This window comes from Theropithecus gelada, chromosome 12, assembly GCF_003255815.1.
Source record: "Theropithecus gelada isolate Dixy chromosome 12, Tgel_1.0, whole genome shotgun sequence".
NCBI classification, from domain to species: domain Eukaryota; kingdom Metazoa; phylum Chordata; class Mammalia; order Primates; family Cercopithecidae; genus Theropithecus; species Theropithecus gelada.
The window spans coordinates 38,813,783-38,831,032 of record NC_037680.1 but is presented as its reverse complement, the minus strand read 5'-3'; the positions used below and the strand labels follow the sequence as shown (position 1 = coordinate 38,831,032).

The window sequence follows — 17,250 nt, the reverse complement described above, 5'->3', positions numbered from 1 at the left end:
TGGACAGTGGTGCTAAGTAGTTTAGATTAGATTTCTTGATTTAACTTCACTGTTTTAATGTATATGATCTCCATTTAGTGCACAGTTACTGATACAATTATGAGAAAGAATGATTTAATATTTTTGGATTTCTCAGTACAGGTACAATAAACATTTGGTGCTAGATCATCCTCGATTTTTCTCCCTCACCCAAAGTAAGCTGTTTTCAAAAAAAGTATTACTTTCTTATAGATTATGCTATAGTCGACATGTGACTACAGATTGATAAATTCAGAGGGTATTTTATCCTTCATCTTTAGAGCAATTTTAGCACAAAATCACTGATTAGCAAAAAAGAAACTACATTTCCTAAGACTTTGTAATTTGGTATATTTTACAAATAAAGCCATTGATAAGGAAAGATGGAAAACTTTTAGACGTGATTTTAGTTTTATGAATTCATGTAACTGATTAACAGGTGAAATAATGCACGAGATTTCAAAGTCTGATTGTTGTCTCCTCATTCAAATAAATAAAAACATTCTCCTGTACAGGCTATCTTCACAGAACTTTAAATATTTTGCAGATACATTAATGAATAATATTTTACTTTATCCTCTCATTTAATCCACATTATCAAGTACCTTAGAACCATACTGTTCAAACCATCTTTGATGAAGAACTAGAATTTTGTTTTCTAATTCATCACTGACCAATACATTTGTGAATTCAATAAAAATGTACTACTAGAATAATGAAATGTAAAAAATAGACACAAAATATAAACCCCAGTTGTTTTATTATTAGATTAATCAGACATGAAATTACTCTGCCAAACTGCTACAAAAGTTTCTAAATATTTACTCCAATTTCTGTACTTACATTGTCATGGAAGGATAACAAGCAGATCTCAGCTAAGACCAGTGCACAAGCCATACTCTGCCTTGGAAGGTCAAAGCTGTAATAACTACATAATGTAATGTTTCGTTAGTTTTCTTGGAATTGGTAAATCGTTATATATAATTTTTAGGTTTAATAAGTACAGTTGTAATTTATAACTACTTGCAAGCAGTTGTTACTTTACTAATGGTTTTTGGACCCAGCTTCTGATAGACACATTCATTCTGGGTAATCAAGATCCCTTCCACTATCTCTATTTGTTTTTTGTGATTTTCTCCAAGTGGAAAGGGAGTTGTTATCTAAGGCCACAGTTTTATTTGTATGTCTTTGTCCAATGCAATGTCTACGAGCAATTCAATATACCACACTCTTAGAATTATTTCAGTTGTAAGCTTTGAAATTATTATGATATATTCCAAGATTTTAAATGGGCACAGTGTTAGCATAGATATCAAAAAAATGCTGAACAGATTTTTCAAATCTTGGATATATTTGAATGGTTTTGATACGACAGTGACATTTATTTTAAGCTTGTGTGTTTCATAGCTAGTAATGCATATTTTGTTAGTGGCAAGTATGCAACATTTAGATTGTTGATCTCAAAATAAATCTGAAAATATTTAACTCAGATTTTAAAAGAGCCCATTTTATTACAAATAAAATTTTTCAATATTCTAGTAATTACACTGAATTCATTGTGACATTAATATGTTAACATTTTTTAAAACAATCTAATCTTTCATTTACATCTAACAATTATTTTTGTCTAAGAATGACTCTTTGAGTTATATTTGCTATTTTTAAAATATATATTGAAGAACATTTGGAGGAGGGCAGTTAATAAAATTGTGTTTAATAATGTAAGTTGCAGCCAGGCACAGTGGAGCCAGGCAGAGTGGTGTGGTTGTAGTCACAGCTACTAAGGAGGCTAAGGCACGAGGATTCTTGAGCCTAGGAGTTCAAGTCCATCCAGAGAGATATAGCCAGACCTTGTCCTGAAAGAAAGAAAGGGAGGGAGAGAGAGAGGGAGGGAGGGAAGGAACTGTTATCTTAGAAACATTTTCCTTATTAACATACTGGGTTAAATTATATGCAAAATATTACTTAACATGCAAAATGTGGAGTCTTCCTTTGAGTATATTCTCAGTGACAGTTGAGGAGACACTAAAATTGGCTGTTGACAAGGTTGAAAGTTTTGTCACAACTGCAGCATCTGGGGAAATCTATTTCTAAACTGTCATAATTATAAAATCTGTACTTTGGAATCCATTGAAATTGAGATAAATGCTTCACATATTTAAATAAGAATGTATATTATGACAGATACTATTTTTAGTATATGCATGTTACTTGGTGGAATAGTACACAATGTTAATTTCAATTAAAGAGAAATTTTCCATCATATTCTGATTTCTCTGATTGTTTTTATACAGGTGATTCAGTGTATATAATATAATTTTAGTCTTCTTTTTATATTTCTCTTTTTTTATCCTTATGTGCTCAAAACAGACAATGGTCGCAATGTCAAAGGTAATGTACAAACTCAAATTTCACCATCTGATGCTCAACGTGCCCCTTTACTCGGCATGTTAACTTGCCTGCTGTATGCCCTGTTCAATGCAACATCTTCATGCTGCCCTTAGCTATTCGGGGTGCCTGGTGGAGACATCATGGCTTGATTTTGCTAGAGACATTGTTATTTCTCTGCTGCGTCACCAAAATGATTATGAGCTCCTTTTGCCTGCAAGAACTATAAGCCTAGGTTGACAATGAATACTTCCTAAATATTTAAATTATTTGGAAAAGCACAAACCTCAAGCTAAATATATTCTGATGTGACAGAGGCACAAAAGCCTATTTCAGGAAAACAACAATTTTGAGTGCAAGATTAAATAAAATAAGCAAAGTGCTACGTGACAGCATCACTTCACTTGTTCCTCTTTTGTTTCCTCAAAACTAGTTTCACGTTCCTGGATGGCAGGGGGTATGGTTTTCAGCTTACTGTAGTAGTAAACTATATATGCATGATAGTCGTTTTCTATTTTTCTCTATTATATTTTAATCATTTTAGTTGTGTTCTATATTAGCCTGAAATCACTGGCATGACCTACAACTCCCAGAGGGTTACGTTTAACTGGAAATAGTCTGGATAAATTTGGATTGGGCTAAAAATTTGAAATTCACTGCTGTTTTCTACTGTATCATAGTAGATACAAGGATCACAAAATATAATAACCATATTATTATCATCAAATTGAAAACCATTGGGGCCTGGTCTTTCAACATAGGCCGTGCATGCTGCTGTGGGTGTGCAAATGGTGATCGTGACTTATTTTGTGCATGTGTGTTGCATGAACACGTCTCCACCAGTAACCGTCATTACTTAGAATTCACTGTTTTGACCACTCTCTCTTAAATGTCACTGGTACACTGACCACTGTGCAATTTTGTATATTGATTTCTCACTTGCTTCCCTAAAATAATTCAGAACTGATGATGGTTATGAATTAATAGACTAGGGACCAAAAACGCTTGGTCAGCAACCTAGGGAAATTTGAAAATCAGGGAAATTATGGCAGTATCCCCTCAAACCCAACCCAATTGTATTTTGTAAGCACTTTAAAAAGGGTCTATGCAGGTTGACCCAAATAGTGGGGCGGGATTTCACCTACATCATTATTCTTTTTTTTTTTTTTTTTTTGGCCTGTCCACTGTGATTTCTAAAAGGGAGAAAATAGTGTCAACTGTGTGCAGTGGTTTGCATTGACATAATTCAGAACGTAACCTCAAGAAGCAGGATACAGATAGTTCTTGCCAACTAGCTTTAGAATTTAACAATTGTCAGTAAATTAGTAGGCATTAATTAATTTTCTAGTGATTTTTAAATGTAGTGATAAATGAACCTAATTTTTCTCAACAAATAGAGAATTGGACTTGTTTAACTTTCAAACTACTAGTTCACATATATGTCAAAGTACAGCTATTTTATTTTAGTGTCATAAAATAATTCATTTACTCTCCAACCTTTTTTCTCAACTCTCTCATTTTTAATAGGAGTAGTCTTTGAATACAGATATTCTTTATTTATTACATACATTTCCGATTGACATCAATTTTACAATCACAATTTAAAGTATATGGTAGAATCGTCAAAGTCAGAATTTTGCATTACAAATCTCTAAACTATTGTAGAAAGTTTTCACATATTAATACTTAAGAAGTTCTATCCCCAAATTGGAGAAAGCATTTGCAAATGTAATGACATTTAATGTAAATTTTCACTCCAAAGCCTTCATTACTTTTTTCAAGCTCTGGTTTTGAAAACTATTAACAATGTTTAAGTGTCTGCCTCTAAGATTTTTCACAAAGCCATTAACCTTGTTAATTAGGTACAGGACCATACATTAAGTGTGCATTTTAAGTTTGTTTGGCTTTGCTTCTATACCAGATCTAAATAAAAGACTAAAAACATGCAGGTTTCCATCCTGCTTTGTGTACAAAATGCATAATTATAATTAATTATTTCAATATTTAATTTAACCAAAAAAACATTTATTTATCAGAATTAAATAAATAACTTAGGAATGTGTTGGTAATGTCTTCAAGAGCATCTGGTTTATTTATGTCAGGTGAGGTATTGGCTAAATACCTTGTACAGGTGGTACATTTATCTCCAGAGGATGCCATTCTTTAGCTTTCTCGGGAAGTCTGTGTTAGTGCCTGTTACACAAAGAGCTAACCTAAATCCTTCTTTCTGATATGAATTTTTTCCCCTTCATCTATCTCTACTAGACAAAGATACTAGCTGACTACTGCTAATCATGATGCAATATCACAGTAAAAAGACAGCAAATTGATACTCAGTCTTTTTTCTAAAACTAATTTCCACTTAATCTTCGTTCTTAGGATCTATTTCATTTCCCTTTAATAAATTTTCTTAGCATTCTGACTCCTTAAGCTCATACTTCAAAGTTCTTTTTAAAAGTGTAAACCATTGTCAAAGAGTGGAAAAGTTATTTCAAATAAATTGCACATCCTGCTATATGTATGTATGATAATTTAACAACTTCTCTAATATGTGAGAGGACCTAATCCTACATCCATCACTCATATACTAATTTTTACCTCAAACTTGGTGGCTTTTCTGTCTATTTTGCTTTACAAGTCATCAATAAAAATCTACCTCACTTTCTCTATTTCGTAAATAAGTCATAACACAATTTTGCCCCTTTAATGCTTCTGCCTCCTTGTTATCCTAAGTAACCCTGCTTCCCTCTGACATTGGTGTGTTCCATTGCCAATTTGTCTATGAATCTGTCCTATGACTCTGAAGTAAAACTACTTCACAGGTTTGTTACAGCTTTTACTTCCTCTCTAGCCTATATGGCTCACAAATGAAATAAATTAATCTAATACAACTTGTTTCTCATAGGATGCATTGGCCATTACCCAGTATCTTGTCATCTGATGAGGATTTGCAAATTGATTTTCAATGATAACAGTTTACTCCTGCAATAATATGTCATTCACTGGAACAGACAATATGAAGAAAAATAATTTGATGATTACTTCTTATGCATCTTTCTAAGTGCTAAACTGGTTGCCTTATACTTATTGACAGTGTTCTTTTACAAAGTTTAATTATTAAACACTGCATTTGCATCTTCTCTCATGTTAAGTCACTTCAGCAATTTGGGTTTTATTAAACTTTAGCTAAATAAACTCAGTGCCCTAAGATATATTGTACAAATACCTGATGATTTAAAAACAACCTTTTTCTGTCTGGTTTCCTTCTTTCCTATCATATTTTTTCCCTCCAAAACGATTTTTTAAAGTAGTATTATTTTCTTTTAATCTATCAGATGCCCTTAGCTATGTTTCCAGCACCATCTAAAAGAAAAATATATTCTCCTTTAGCATCTCATATCTCATGATAATTTAAATAGCCTCATCATACAAATTTTAAATATCTTTAATCTAAAATTCTTCCCAGTTGTTGCTTTAGCCTCTAGCTTCTTGTCTAAATGTAGATATTCCTTTGCAGCTGGAAATTGGCCTACTTTATGTTTAATCAGACACTTGAAATATATAAAAGCACTCTCCAGCTGTTGGTTTAGTCTACTTGGTCACCTGTTTTCCACCTTCTCTTACTATATTGAAAAATGTAACCTGGTCATCCATCTTGCAAATGCTTCTCTGAAGAACATCAAGTACTCCTCTATGCTTTTGAGTTTTACATGACTTTCTATTGAATCTCTTATTTCCCCCTATTTCTGCCCATTCATTTCCTTTAAATTTATTTACTTTGTTTTTCAGGTTATTCTCCTTTCTTTCATTAGAATCCTAAATCCCATCTGTTCATGATCACTCTCAGTGAGGCTGCCTTTCACCTTTAAATCCTCAACCAAGGCCTCTCTGAATATAGACGTAGGAGGTAGGAAACCCTGTATTCTGGTCCTTTATTCTTATTCTTTTCTGGCCTCATATTCTGTCCGCTTAGGTTTACAATTGGTGAAATAAGGATATTGTTAATACCTACCTTAGTTAAAATGTTGAAATCTTTTTCATTTGCATTTTGATGGGCTTGGAGGAACCTAAGTCAACATTGATCATCTTGAAGACTCTAGAAGTCTTCTGCATTTAAACATCTGCTTTAAAATCACTAGAAAGAAGCATAATTATCTTTTTTATACAGCATGAAATAAATTTTAAATGCCTTATCTAAGTAGCTTTCACAAGTTATTTTAAGTAATATTTTAAGTTTTACTGAATTAATTAAAATATAGATTAAAAGAAAATGTGGATTAACTCTTTAAGACTAAGAGAAAAAAAAACAAACCTGGAAGAGAGTAAGAGTTCAGAGGGTTTTTCCACCTGCAAATAAGAGAAGCTAAAATAGTGAATGCAATGAAGTTGCAAATTCTGAGGCTAAATTTGAGTATGACATTTTATCAACCAGTTTCTCAATCATATCAGATCCTATGTCTCCTTGTCTCAATAAATACTTCGTTATACTCATTTTGCTATCCTGAAATTGAACTTGGAGATAATTTAACCTATTTCTAAAATATCAGTGTGATTCCCTAACTGGAATACACAGGAGAAATAAAAGAAAAGCACTTTACAATAAAATATTTATTTCAAAATGTTAGTGTTCAAATATAACTGCACTAGAAAACATAATGCAATAATTAGACACATGAAGAAAATTTGGTTTTAAAAGCATTAAGTACATGAGAAAATATTCCATACAGGTACCAGATAAAATGGTCAGCAGGAGTATGGATGGGTAGCATAATCAAAACCACCATTGGAGTCAAGAATTATATCAGACTTATTTATACATGAATTTTTAAAATGGGAAGTAACTAAAATTTAATTATGATTGATATATCAATACAAGCTGAAGGGAAAATAAGGAAGTATGGTAGTCTCAGAAAGGATCTAGCTCTTGCTTTTAATGGTAGTGTCAAAATGATACTTTCCGTGATATAATGCAATAGTAGTGAATTACACAGAAGAAAGAAATCCCACTAGATGTCAGGACATACATTCATCCTCTAATACATAAAAAAAGACCCTGCAAACATGCTTTGTTATGTAAGGAGAAACCGAAGATGGAATGGAAAATGAAATGGCAATTGAGACATTATAGAGAAGTTGTGGTAGATCTGCAGGGAGTTTTGAGAATGAGACTGAAAACCAACAGGCAACCCAAAGACAAATAAATAATTACAAGTGCTTCATTTTTAAGACATAGGTTCCTTTTCATAGTATCATATCATTTTAAATATATAGGAGGATATTTATATAAAATATTTTTGAAGGAACTTTTATTAGTGTGGTTTTGGTAATTCTCTGAAAATTTAACAATATTTGGTTGCAACACTGATAAAGAACACTCTAGTCTCTTATCTTACATATTTGCAAATGACAGATCCAAACACAGATTGTAATCTAAACTCTAAAATTTTCTATTGGCCACTCAAGTGCCACAAGGAGTATAGCTCTAAGTGGCATAATTATCCAAAATGGTGAGCGATTTCTGACAAAGTTCTGAATAAAACAATATATATTCTTACCTCTACATGGAAATTGTAGCTCTGGAAATTTCAATTTATATTAAAATCATGTAAAAAGCACATTGCGGTGTTTATATGTGAAACAGTTAGTTTTAAGGCTCAATTCATGAATAAACAGGCTTTTCACCTGCATGAATGCCCTTGAGGCGGGTAAGGTAATTCTTTAAGGCAAGGAGAATTGTGACATTGAAATTCTTTCATAATTGTGACAACAAAAAATGCTGCCACAAATCTCCCCTAGAGTGAAATACTACCATAGTTGAAATCACCTGCTTATATAAGTGTAGCCAGTTCAGTGGAGTTTATTGGAACTGGTCACAAGGGCAATTAAAGTAGATCAACAGTGTCTTTCTCTCTATTAACATTGTAGAATCTGTGATGACATCGATGATCCGTGAATTTAGCCAAATTTTAAACAACTCTGTGGACAGTTTGCTACAAAAATGCAGCATAGAGAAGGATGACACAGAAAGAGAGTGGAAAGATGAGCTTACGGGTTTTGAATACAATTTAACTATATATTTGAGCTCTGTTATCTATAATCTCTTAATAGTATCCTTGTTAGTTAAATAAACTAAGGAGTGAAAATATGACATTAGAGTTGGGGAAAAGACAGTATCTAAGAAACCTGAAATCCTGGCATAATTTACAAATTGTAAATATTAAGATATAAAACCTAGAACTCAACTACAGAATGCTACAGAAAGGAAAACACTATCCTGGTATGCATTACAATAAAATAAATTAGTGATGTGGGCTGGAGACTTCCAAAAAGACCTGAAGAATGGAGTTTCTGTCAGAGAACTATCTGAAGGCTAGATGAATTTGTTGCCACTATTTACTCTTATTTCTATCTTTGTATAAATAGAAAAGAGAGTTAGGTTCTATATGCAAATGAGAACATACGAGGCAATAAATTCCTGGAGAGCTCATGACATTTTTCTTCTAGATGGACTTGGTCATTGTCACAGATAAGAATCAGGGAGTCAACACAAATGCAACTCAAGAAACACAGTATTTGTTAAATACATGAAAATGTATTAAGATTACTTCACACTTTTATAATAAACAAGTCTAAACTTTTATGAACAAGTATAGTGTGATTTCCCCCATAGTGACTATGAACAAAATGATGAGCATTGATTTCTTAGTATTATATCTGACCCGAGTTGATTGATTGTTGTCCCAAATGCAAAATCTTTAACTCTAATTCTAAAGTGTTTATACCTTGCTTGATGCTTAAAGTACATTTTGATCCCAAAAATGGGTTCACTTCATTTTGAACAGATAAAGAAATAACAGAAGGCAACTATGCTGCCTAACAAGTTTATTGATGCAATTTGTATGTTTTAACCACTTTCCGGGACACAAAAATAGGGAGTTCACGATTTTTATAAAATTCTGTTGTTAATTTTTAAGAGCTAAATAACAGTGTATGTAATATTGCTCATTACACAAGATACTTCTCAGAGAATTTCCTGATTCTCCATAAGCAACAGATAACAGATTCATCCCGAAGGAAGATATAGCTGGTCAATCTACTCCCTCAACAAGGAAACCAGGAGTCTTGCCACCTTGCCAAGTTATCTTTGTAGGAAAGATTGCGAGAAGTGACTAGGTACTATCAACCCCAGACATGCCCTATTACCTAGCTGTGGCACTTCTATTGTAAGTTATGTTTGCCAGAGCATTCTGCTTGTGTGGTTTTTATAGCACCTTTTTTTTTTTTTTCTCAGAAAGTGGTCAAGACTTAAACATAAGTGAAAGGAAAAAAAGGATCTAAAAATCCCACATATGATCCTGGAGTTTTCATTAGAGTACACACATTCACACAAAAATGGCCCTTCACCCTCTGAAGCTTTATCTGTAATTCCTTCATCTGGGTTTAACTATTTTAGAAGTTCTATGGAGCATCTCATATAGGTAGTGGAAACATATGAAGAGCCTAGATGGCTTGTCACTCCTCAGTGACACAGAGGGGAGTAACACAAATTGGAGCAGGGCAAACAATCCATTTGGAAATGTCATGGCCAATATGACTTTAACCATAGGTAAGTCCTTCTTAAATAATCCTCAAATTACAAAATGAAATTTATAAGAAATTTTAAAGGTAGAATTTGACCAATAACAGAGAGTATAGTTTTTTCTTTTATTGTAGCTTTTAATGAAAGAAACTAATTAACAGCTAAATCTGCCATTTGCTCTCTGAGTGCACACCTAGAACCCAGTCTTATTCTCAGATACTCACATGCCATTCCACGTGGCCCAAGGTGACCCAATCCCTGTGTCCAGGTATAAGCTAGCTGCATTTAGTCACAGTCAAATCAGGATCATATTGGTCATGAATCATTAGCAAGGTATTCAGAACTGTCTCTTTCTTCTATATCTTCTTATATTACTCTTTCAAATACTTTTTTATTTTTTAGGGCCTTTTAATCATATCAAGTCAAGCCTCCTGGGATCCACATCAGATTCAAACCTCAACAAATACAGCACCATTAACAAGATTCCACAGCTCACTCTGAATTTTTCAGAGGTCAAAACTGAGAAAAAGAATTCATCTCCTCCTTCTTCAGACAAAACCATTATTGCACCCAAGGTTAAAGATCGAACGCACAATGTGACAGAGAAAGTGACCCAGGTAGGACACAGTGTTCTTATCAATTTCAACTGTTTTAGAGGTTTGTTTCTGCACCTTAAAACATATTCTTTTTCTTATAAATGACTACCAGTAGAGGTAAGACATTTATCTGTACTCCTATTTATCTTGAGATGTTGGGCAACTCTCTAATATAACAGATTCATAAAGCTGTATATTAGGATTTTATATATTACAAGACTAAGCAAAAATGGGCTAACATGGCATGGTAGCTCCTACTTTCGTAGAGGTGGTTAACCTGCTATTCATCATGTTTGGACACTTATTGTTTGGCTGCCAACTCTCACATTATTAAAACGTGGTTTTTTAATATAATGGATGTGTCTGTTGAAGCTTTAGGGGACTAATTAGGATTTGCTGTGAACTATGGTATCCTTTTTGCACTTTACTAAATAGAGTCGGATCTAGTTCAGTTAACTTGGGGAAAAGAGCTGTCTGAGACGATGAAAAGTCAGTGAAACAACACATTTTATTGGAACAATATCTTATTGTTTTCAAATAAATACTGCAGCTTGAACTAGGGTAAAAAGCTAGCAGGCGTACTGCTTCACAGAGTAGATAAAAATGATTTCTACTTATTATATCAACATACCAGCTAAGCAGTACCTAGCTTTTGCTTACAATGCACTTACATTGTTGAGAATTCATGACTCTAAAATTTGTCAAGCAAGCGGTTCTTTTACGAACAATTTACTCAGTATATTTGCTTAGCAAATCTTTGCATAAACTCTCTATAATATAAAGCCAAGCTTGCCCCCATTCTCTATCCCAAGCATTGAAGTTTTTGAATTAATGAAGTTCTTCTGTAATTGTAATCACTACAAACCACACTATAGTACTGTTTCCAGATAACCTCTTATGTGTGAGCTGAAATAGCTATGAAAAGACCATGAGCAAGTTATAAATAGACCTGTGCAGTCTATATTTATTTGAGAGGTGCAATTATACTTGCCATTCTTGAGAGCATCTTTCCTATATATTTTAATATTTATGTAGTAATGAGACTTTCTGTTCTAAGAATTTCACTTAACTTATATTTAGTAAAATGGGTAAATGAACAGTTTACTGTTATGCACATTGTATTGACATCATTTTGATAGCTTTGTATTTTCCTTTCAATTGTTTTTACTTTAAAAGTTTTATTATTTATAGATTCCTACCATTATATGAATATATAGGAATCAAGAGACTTAAGAGGATACAGAAGAAAAGTTGGAAATACTAGGGTCAGGTCCCTGCAAGTGCATAAGGAAATAAAATTCAAAGAAGCACAGCATGGCAGTAGGGACTGTGGCGAACTGTGGAGTGCAGACCCCCTCTAAAGCAGACAGCTGATATGCAGCTCTGGCTAACTGTAGTTAGGCAGAAATGCTTGACCAACTAATGAATGCTTGCAAATCTTTCCATTTTAAAAGAGAAGCTGGAAATGCAGAATTTAAGATAACCTCTTTATTTCTTAAAGTTGACAAACTAAAAAATGCTTTGAACTCTTTTTTTAGGCTGAACAAAACACATCTTAAGGCCTGTGTGCAGCCATGTGTGATCTCAGCAAGTCTTTCATGTGCTTGGTCCACCACAGAGGCCATCCTATGCTGCCATGTTCAGCAGATCCACTGTGCCAGGAGTACGTGATACACACAGAGATCTGAGAAGCACCTGCTCTGGGGGCTTTCTCAGATAGTGGCACAGGAAACATATATACAAATATCAATAATGAAATGCAGGGTAATAAAGAATATTAGGGAGAAAGTTATTGTACTGTAAGGGAAGAATTTGCAGGGAAGAAAAAGAGATAGGATTAAACACTTAAGCCAGATCTAGAAGATCACATCAAACTGTGTAGTCAGTAAATTTTAAGAGCATAAATCAGAGTCAAACTGGATTGTGTTTTATTTTAGCCATTTATTGTAGGCCATGAATGCAAGTGGCATTTATTATGTGTCATTAAGGCAAATTTCAGGACTGGGAAAACTTACTTCTCAGAGTTGATATAAGAATTAAATAGAAATGTGGAAAGTGTCCATCCTAGTACTAAGTACATAAAAGCAATGTCAGGCCATTAGTATGTTTATTAATTTTCTTCTATGATCCCCCAACTCTCCTCACCATCTCTGCAGGATCTCTTTATCCCTACATCATGAGGGCCTAGTAGAACATCTGGCAGAATGCAATCCATCAAATGTTTGCTGAATAAATGAATGCATAAATGAATGGAAGAGTTAGCCAAGAGAAGGGATAAGAATTCCAGGTAGAAAATAAAACACAAGAACAAAGTTATGAAGGCATTAATGTCCATATGACTTTTTAGAACAAGTGGTTTTCTGAGCGGGTGAGAGGCTAGCCTGGACAATTTACCTTCAAAATAACACTTTTCTACCTTTTCACCTAAGTGCCATGGGGGTCTGAGTAAAATGCAACAGTTTCCAGCAGAAGCTTTGCAATTTTTTGGTCTCACACTTTATCTTTAAAAGCCCTGTGACTTTCACATTTAACTTTGTAATATAAAAATATTTGTTTTAACATTTTAAAATGTTTTAAAATATTGCTATAGACCCAATGTTTGTGTCCTCACCAAAATTTCTATGTTGAAACATAATCACCAGCTGTTGGAACCGAACTCTCGATTCCCTCCTGGGCAGGGGTCGCCGCGAAGGATCACCGACACGAGGTTCACAGCAGAGAGTTATTTATTACTAGCGCGCTAGGGTCCCAAGCTCTAAGTTGGCCCTGGGACCCTGACTGCTTGTTACAGGCTGTTTATATAGGCAAACACAAGTTCAAACACAGCTTATGGCACGAAATTCAAACAAAGCTTAAGGCGCAAAATAATTGGGTCTAGCTATGGCCTGAGCAAGGTGTCTTGTTCTAATTGGTTAGAGCAGGACCTTATGAGGTTCTTTCCTGGAGTTGTTGATTCTGGGAACTTCGAGGCAGGGTGGGACCCCCGGAATTGGCAGGGTGGGACCCCATGAGGTTGTTTCCCAGAATTGGCAGGGTGGGACCCTATCAGGGTGGGACCCTATCGAGGCAGGGTGGGACCCTATCTAGGGCCACCTGGTGCTAATTTTTTAAGTTTTATGAGGCCTAGTTTCATTCCCTCCTCTTTTTGTGTCAGAGGCTCAATCTTGAGCCTCTTCTTCAGTCTTGAGGGTCTGGTATTGTTGGGTCAGAACCATAGCATGTACTATGTTTAATCTATTTTTAATAAGGGCGAGTAAACGGTTAAGTATGCACGGCCCGAAAGTCAAGATGAGCGTGAGCAGGATGAGGGGTCTTAAGATGGTGGAGATTAGGGTGCTAAACCAAGGGGATCGGTTGTACCAATTTTCAAACCAATTTTGCTGAGACTCTCTCTCTTTGGTCTAGTATGAGTTTTTTGCTCATACCGGAGATCAAAGGAGTCTCCAGAATGATAGTAGACTCGGGGAACAACTTGTACCAACACGCAATAGTGGGTGCCGCTGCTAAAAACGGCTGTGGATACACAGGGGGTGAGCCCAGTGTTGCAAGCCCACCAGTCCGCCTCAGAGGGGACCAAGTAGTGATTGGAGCTGGGTACTGCCAGGGTTACATTACAGAGATGCTGATGACTAGGGGGTACTTGGCCTATGCAGGTTCTTGACCCAGAAACTTCAGCCAGAGTCAGTTTATTGCGTTGTTCCCACGCACATCTAGTAGGATTGGTGGAATTGATGAACTTAGCAGTGGAGGCGATGCCTTCGTAATAAGGAGGACCTGTTGCTAGGCATAACCAGCAAGAGGAGGTGAATTCTGGCCTTGTCTGATTTAAGGCAAGATAGGAACCCTTTATGAGATTCAGGAGCCTGTTTTTTATTTCCGGGTCAGGGGCCCATTGGGTGATGTCTTGGGTTGAGGATGCGTATTCAGAGGAGGCGGAGATCAAGGGTGGGGAAGTACTTTGAGGAGCTTTTAGTTGGGGCTTCTCCGATATGGGAACCGGGGGCTTTCCAGCTTCTAATAAAACCTGGTTTGGCCCTACTGCAACAGGGGCAGTGTCTGGATTGACCAATAGTCTGATTTGGAGGGGAATTTTAGGTGGGTTGTGCTGGTATAAATAGAGGCCCCATATTAACCCTGTTGTTATTCATCTGTTATCAGATTTTGCTGCATCTTCAAACTTGATGCGGACCAGGTTGCAATTTTTCGAATATCGGGTTGTGGTATAGGGCTGGACAAAGGACATGGTTATATACCAAGGTTTTGTGGCCCATTTTCACTCTCCATTATTAGTAGTCACACAGGACCAGCTTTTGCAATACAAGTGAGTCAGATCTCTACAAGTTTTTTTCATTTGTCCTGTCCTGAATCCGGGACAGGCATAAAACCCATTCCGGCTGATGGACACCCTTCTAGCCTGTCCTTTCCATTCTTGTCCGTCCTGAGGAGTCCTTAATAGGACTTCTGTGGGACCAGTAAACCGGGGGCCTGTGTCTTTTATCTTTCCTGCTATTTTTTCTAGGTTGAAATAGAGGTCTGGAAACCAAGTCCCTATAGGAGCATTCTTGGAGGTCTCATTTAAGACCTCTTGATTATTAAAATTAATTATCTGCCAGGTCAGGCTAAATGGCCGGTGGGGGTTAGCGTCAAAAACTACACTAGAGACGGCGCAGGGAAGAAGGGCAAACAATAAGCAAGGAGTTAGATACGAGAGAGTCTTATCTTGAGCGGGCCCGTGGAGCGTCGGAGTTTCCATGTCTCAGGTGGTGTTGGTCCGGACGTCTCTGGAGCAGCCTTGGCGTGGGATGCGTGGATCCAAGTGGAGATTCCGTCAACCTTTATGGCTGGAAGGGGTGGCTGGTCTGTGGATGTCCTGGTCGGTACAGTTCTGCCAAGGGGGCCCAGATTTGGGCCTGTACTGCTTGGAGTCCTTTTAGCTGAGCCTGTAGGTCAGTCTTAGAATCGGAGGGGGAGAAGGAGTCAAGCAAGGTTGACAAAGGGGGAGGTCCTCCGTAGAGGATTTCATATGGAGTGAGCCCAAAACGGTTAGGCGTATTTCGGGCTCTTAATAGAGCTAGGGACAGGAGGCGTCTCCAATCTTTTAAGCCAGTCTCTAAGGTCAATTTAGTAAGGGTCTCTTTAATGGTTTTATTCATTCTTTCTACCTGTCTTGAGCTCTGGGGTCTATAGGCACAGTGCAATTTCCAATTAATCCCCAATATCCTGGCTAGCCCCTGACTTACCTGAGAAACGAAGGCCGGCCCGTTGTCTGACCTAATTACCTTGGGAAGTCCGAATCTAGGAAAGATTTCTTCCAGAATTTTCTTGGCTACTATGTGCGCCGTTTCTTGCCGGGTGGGGTAGGCTTCTACCCATCCTGAATGTAGGGGTTGGGGACCGTGGGATGGATGTCCATGGTTCTTTGCAGTAGGCACACTGGTCTTTTTCCACTTTTGGCCGCCTTCACTTCTCTCCCTCTCTCCCTGGTCTTTTCTCTTTTACTACTGCCGCCAGGATTTTTGTTAAATGCTTATCCCTCTTTCGATCCTTACGATCCTTTCGCTCCTCTTGTTCCTTCACTAACCTGGCTTCCCTTTCCTCAGGGGTTTCTCTCTTATTATATACTTTTTCTGCCTCTTTAACCAATTCCTGTAATCCGTAGGTCTGGATCCTATCTAATCTTTGGAGTTTTCCCTTGATATCTGATGCAGCTTGGTCTATGAACGCCATGGCCACGGTAGCCTTATGCTCTAAGGTGTCTGGATTGAATGGGGTATACATTCGGAACCTTTCCAGAAGCCTCTCCATAAAGGCTGCCGGGCTTTCGTCCCTTTCCTGGGTTATGGTTCTTACCTTGGCCAAATTTGTGGGGCGTTTTCCTGCCCCTTTGAGACCCGCCAACAGAGCCTGGCGATAGATTCGGAGACTCTCCCTACCTGGTGCCGTTTCATAGTCCCAGTCCAGGCGGGTGAGGGGAAATCCCTTGTCTATTTCGTTGGGGAGTTGGGTTGGGAGGCCTCCTGGCCCTGGCACATTTTTCTGGGCCTCCAGGAGGACCCGCTGCCTTTCTTCAGTGGTCAGGAGGACCTGCAAGAGTTGCTGGCAATCATCCTAGGTGGGCTGGTGGGTGAGGAGAATGGATTCTATCAACGAGGTTAGGGCCTGAGGGTCTTGGGAAAAGGAAGGGTTATGGGTCTTCCAGTTGTAGAGGTCAGAGGCAGAGAAAGGCCAGTATTGGACTGTACGATTGACGGTGCGGAGGGGAAAAAGGGAGGATCGCCAAGTGGGAGAGCCATCTGGGTCCTCAGTCCACCGCAGGCGGAGGCGAGGTGTTGCTGGCGGAGCTTGAGGGGTGAGTTCGGGTGGGACCAGAGAGGGAGACATGGAGGGAGCCGAGGGGGAAGTTGGGGACAGGGTAGGGACCGTGGGGGAAGCTGGGGAAAGGGTAGGGGCCGAGGGGGAAGTTGGGGAAAGGGTAGGGGCCGAGGGGGAAGCGTAAGGCGGAGGTCTCAGGAGGGGGTTTTCAGGTGCAGGAGGCAGGGGGTCAAGAAGGAGGAGGTCCCTCTGGGGCTCATCTGGGAGAACCGGCTTTTGCGGATCTGAATTCCGGTTCTTTGGGGCCTCTAAGGCAAGGAGGGTAGATTGGGATAGGGAAGGGGAATGGAGGAAGGG

The 17,250-nt window shown here is 37.5% G+C and overlaps 1 protein-coding gene across 2 annotated transcripts in view; it reads left to right on the top strand.

Annotated features, from left to right (window-relative positions):
* The window catches only part of KCNH7 (potassium voltage-gated channel subfamily H member 7), a 478,778-nt gene that overhangs the window by 331,239 nt on the left and 130,289 nt on the right, over positions 1 to 17,250 (top strand). The window contains exons 5-6 of one of the 2 annotated variants that reach the window (XM_025404671.1): positions 2,389 to 2,409; positions 10,388 to 10,602. In XM_025404671.1, the coding sequence (XP_025260456.1) occupies positions 2,389 to 2,409; positions 10,388 to 10,602 (236 nt within the window). The remainder of the gene's footprint in view (positions 1 to 2,388; positions 2,410 to 10,387; positions 10,603 to 17,250) is intronic. The other variant, XM_025404672.1, reaches the window with a different exon arrangement.